At 40.6% G+C, this 3,986-nt stretch overlaps 1 protein-coding gene across 1 annotated transcript; it reads right to left on the bottom strand.

Moving 5' to 3' along the window:
• Window positions 1-649: 649 nt before the first annotated feature.
• LOC131642974 (uncharacterized) lies at window positions 650-1,335 on the bottom strand. The gene is made up of 3 exons (XM_058913122.1): window positions 1,168-1,335; window positions 1,011-1,083; window positions 650-813 (listed from the first exon to the last, which is right to left on the bottom strand). Exons 1-3 carry the CDS (start codon window positions 1,333-1,335, stop codon window positions 650-652), a joined length of 405 nt encoding a protein of 134 aa, XP_058769105.1.
• Between the last annotated feature and the right edge of the window lie 2,651 nt (window positions 1,336-3,986).

A 3,986-nucleotide genomic window follows, 5' to 3' on the forward strand; every position in this document is an offset into this window, starting at 1 on the left:
AAAGGTTGTTGCAAGGCAATTCATACACTTGACCCTAGCATAATTTCTCATATTGTTTTAAAGTCACTTTTACGCTTTCTATTAATTTGTTATCATTTATCGTTATTTCCAAACAAACAACAAAACCCCCATGTTCTTTTGTTCAATTGAATCGTTATGATAAATTATATTTCCTATGCAGTCCACGAGTTCGATACTTGGGGATTAATCCCATTATTACTACATCGGTAAAAATAGTACACTTGCTATTTTCCGATCATACATCATCCCGTGCCTCTCCGCTGCCTCTGGCCCTGCCTCCGCGTCCATCACGCCGTCTGCTGGCAACTCTGCCTCTAGCGTTGAGTGCCCAACTTGTCTTGGATCGGTTTCTACGGTACAAAAATGTCCCCTCTACCACCTTAAGGATACCCTCCACAAGACGCAGGCCAGCAGACCCCTCAGGGAAGAAACCATCGGTAATGCCTGCTCGCGCCATGTCATCTATCTCACGACAGCGAGGAAGAACATCCTGAGTGTGGTCCATGTCAGCCTGAAGAGCCCGTAGAATCTCCTCGTGGGCTGGTCTGGGCAGTGATCCAGGTGTGGTGGGAAGCATGTATGGGTGCGAAACTCTGTAGTATCAGGTTATGTACCCTTTGATGCAGTTCTAGTCCGTCTCTGATGTGGTCGCCTGAGCCTCTACAGGAACGAAGTGGTGCTCCCAATCTACAAAGACTTCATCTAGCTGCCGACGTGTCATGGCGATAGGAGAGGACTCATAAGGGTGGCGAGGTAACGTCTGCTGGTAGCAAAACTGACGTATGATGCGCTCTGGAAGATAACAGACAATGATGGTCAAACTGACAGCCAACCATTAAGAATATAGTGCGATCTCATCAAACGGAACCGTCTCACGGTGATCAGCGTAGCACTCGAAGTGGATGTCCTAAAAAGCCATGCGCTCAAGACAGCGCCTGTAAGGATTCGACACTTGGTTCCCTCTAAGAGGGGGGCGTAGGCTCTGGTACGCGACATGTCCTCAGTGTAACCCGGCACCTCTCCCCAGCCAATAATATCAGGGAAGTGCTGTAGTATCCAAGCCTAAAAAAATACACAGTGATCTAACATACTATCACAAATATATAATAAACTTTGAGAAAATGTAGAAGGATAAAAGTTTGTTACCACTAAGAGGGTACAGTTGCCAGCCACAGTCCTCTCCTTCCATATGCATCCCTCTTCTAGTAGGTGGTAGGTGTAGGCCAGTGTAGCCGCTCCCCAGTTGTACTCAGGGTCACATGCAATGTCCGATAAGTACGTCAGGTAAACGACATCAATATAGGTCAAGCTCATGTCCACAAAGAGTTGAGTGCCTATCAAATATAGAAAGTAACATCTCAACACCCGCTCTTTATGTATATCCGCCTCTGCCTCGTCACCAGCAGCTTGATGTGCCGCTATAAGCTCCGCATCATATATCCTCTACAAGGTGTGAAACTGATCGCGACTTTACGTGTCTATAAATCTGATAACTGCAAGTGCACAGTCGTGTCGTGTAGTTTTAAAAGATATCGAATCCACAGGGACTATGAATCGATCTACCGTTATCTAAGGTTACTATGTAAAGCTAGGAGTACTAAAATTTTGATTGTTCCTAAGGGAAAGTGATTGTGGGAAAATAAAGAATAATAATAAAAGACAGGTATCAGTATGTATTTCGTTTAACTAAAGGTAATCCGAAGGTCCATTGGCTTTTGCATAATTAAATTAAAAATCTTTACTAATTCCAATTGATTAAAAATCCTCGTCTCAAACTTTCGCTCTGTTGATTCAGACTACTATCCTAATCCTAATGTACGCTTTCGCCATCCCATTAGATTTTAGAAGAGCTTTTTGGAAACAATGTAATTAATAAAATGCTTATTTTACGAGGTTGTTATCTATTTAAATCTCCTAATCTCAAACTTTCGCTCTGTTGACTCGGACCAAGCTAATAACCCTAACGTACGCTTTCGCCATCCTGCTCGAGTGTAAAAACAATTTTTGAAAATAAATAAGTTCCAATTAGTTTTAATACGCTTTCGCCATCCTTAAAACTAATGTCCTATGTCTACTATCCAGTTAAAGATCTCAAACTTTCGCTCTATTGATTTTAACCTTTGACCGTCCTAACCCCTCAAACTTTCGCTCTATTGGTTTTAAGACTTACTAATTAAATTAGACATATAAACCAAAAATAAGTGATAATTAATAAAACATAATTAAGCCAATTTATTTCGGATCCCTACGGTTAACTTACTTTACATACCGACACCTTTAGTAATTTAGCCAGACATATTAATACGATCAAACATGCATAAATCGGTTCGGTTCATAATAATGAGCATATTAAAAGGCATATAATATATCATGCAAACAAATATAAATAAGGCGGTAAATAAAAACCTGAATTAAATAAATGGTAACTGGATCTTCAAGTACTGAACTTCCACCACAGGTTGGTTGGATCGTTCTTCGGAATTTAAATGGCAGAAAATAAAAACAAAGAAATAAAACGATAAATCTAACGTAAGGCTAGATCTACGAAAAGTTCACAACAATTTCCAGTGTAGAAATCGTTGTGAGAAAATAAACGGTTGAATGAAAGCAGAATAAAGAAAAGCGATTCGCGGTACAATTTCGGCAACACTTCGTTGGCAGGAAATCGGACAGATTGAAGTGAAGTGGCTGGCTCTATTTATAGGCGAGGCTTTGAAGTTGCTTTGCGTGAAAAGAGGAGCTTCCAACAGACTTGGACGTGGAGACGTGCGTCTCCGTTTCTTCAGGAAGACTTGAGACGTGCGTCTCAAGTGGAGAGAATCTAGGGGCAGTTGGAGACGGGCGTCTCCTCTTGGTGACGTGGCAGAAGAGAACGTGGAGACGTGCGTCTCCACTTGCTTGCATGGTTTGGGCTACGCAATTTTGTTCCTTTGTGGGCTGGTTCGTCTCTTTTGGGCCTTTGGGTCCTAATTGCACTCCTCTTTCGCTTCAGCACTCCTTTTTCGTCTTTTAGGCATAGATATGGGTCGTTTTAGCTCTATTTTCTTTCCTTTTCGCAAATAGTCGTAATTGAAGTGTAAAACCTGAAATAAAGCAAATACACGCGTAATATCATAATAAATTAACATAATAAACGGAAAATGCTATAAATATCTATGGATTTTAAGCTAAATATACGATATAAAATCGTGTTATCAAATTCCCCCAGACTTGAACCTTTGCTTGTCCTCAAGCAAAATAATAAGATAAAGATAAATGAAACACACTTCCACCACGTCGTTCGGTCATACTCAGCTACATAGTGTTCTTATTCGAAAATAATGATAATGATCCTAGCAATAGACTTATAGTAACAACACTAAACAACTCCCAGTATGCATACCAATCCGAATCATGCCATTATAGCTCGACCTTTTTGACTCGTCATCATGTTTCACCCTTTTCATTCGCGCGCAATCACATTAAGCCCATTATCTTGACACGCACATAGCAGAGTAGTCGGTTAGTGACTATGATCCTTCTCGTGGAGTTCTGGCACAATAGGTGGTATACTCCTTAGCACTCACTTGTAGATTGTGGGGAATCGGACAATAGTCCTTCCTACCAAGTTCATTACCAGATGACTTCTGAACCAATCGACAGTGAGTTTTTAAATTCTTTGTATTTGAGATTTGCGACCGTTAGGTTAAATGATCTTGTGAGGATCACCTTACTTAGTAGGCACATTTCTTCTTATGGTTAAGCACATAATTATTATTATGAGGATCATACACTTATATTCATCGACTCTCTGCGTAGTTTGTATCTAAGACGGTGCCGACTGCTAGAATAAACTACTAAGGGTTATTTCAAAACTTAAAGTCGATGGTTTTGGTATAACGGGTATTCAAATCGGTTACGCATACTTGGGGGTTTTAGAGTGTTGGGACAATAAGGATATTGACTATATTCAGTTTCAATGCGTT

Source organism: Vicia villosa, unplaced genomic scaffold (assembly GCF_029867415.1).
Source record: "Vicia villosa cultivar HV-30 ecotype Madison, WI unplaced genomic scaffold, Vvil1.0 ctg.006261F_1_1, whole genome shotgun sequence".
NCBI classification, from domain to species: domain Eukaryota; kingdom Viridiplantae; phylum Streptophyta; class Magnoliopsida; order Fabales; family Fabaceae; genus Vicia; species Vicia villosa.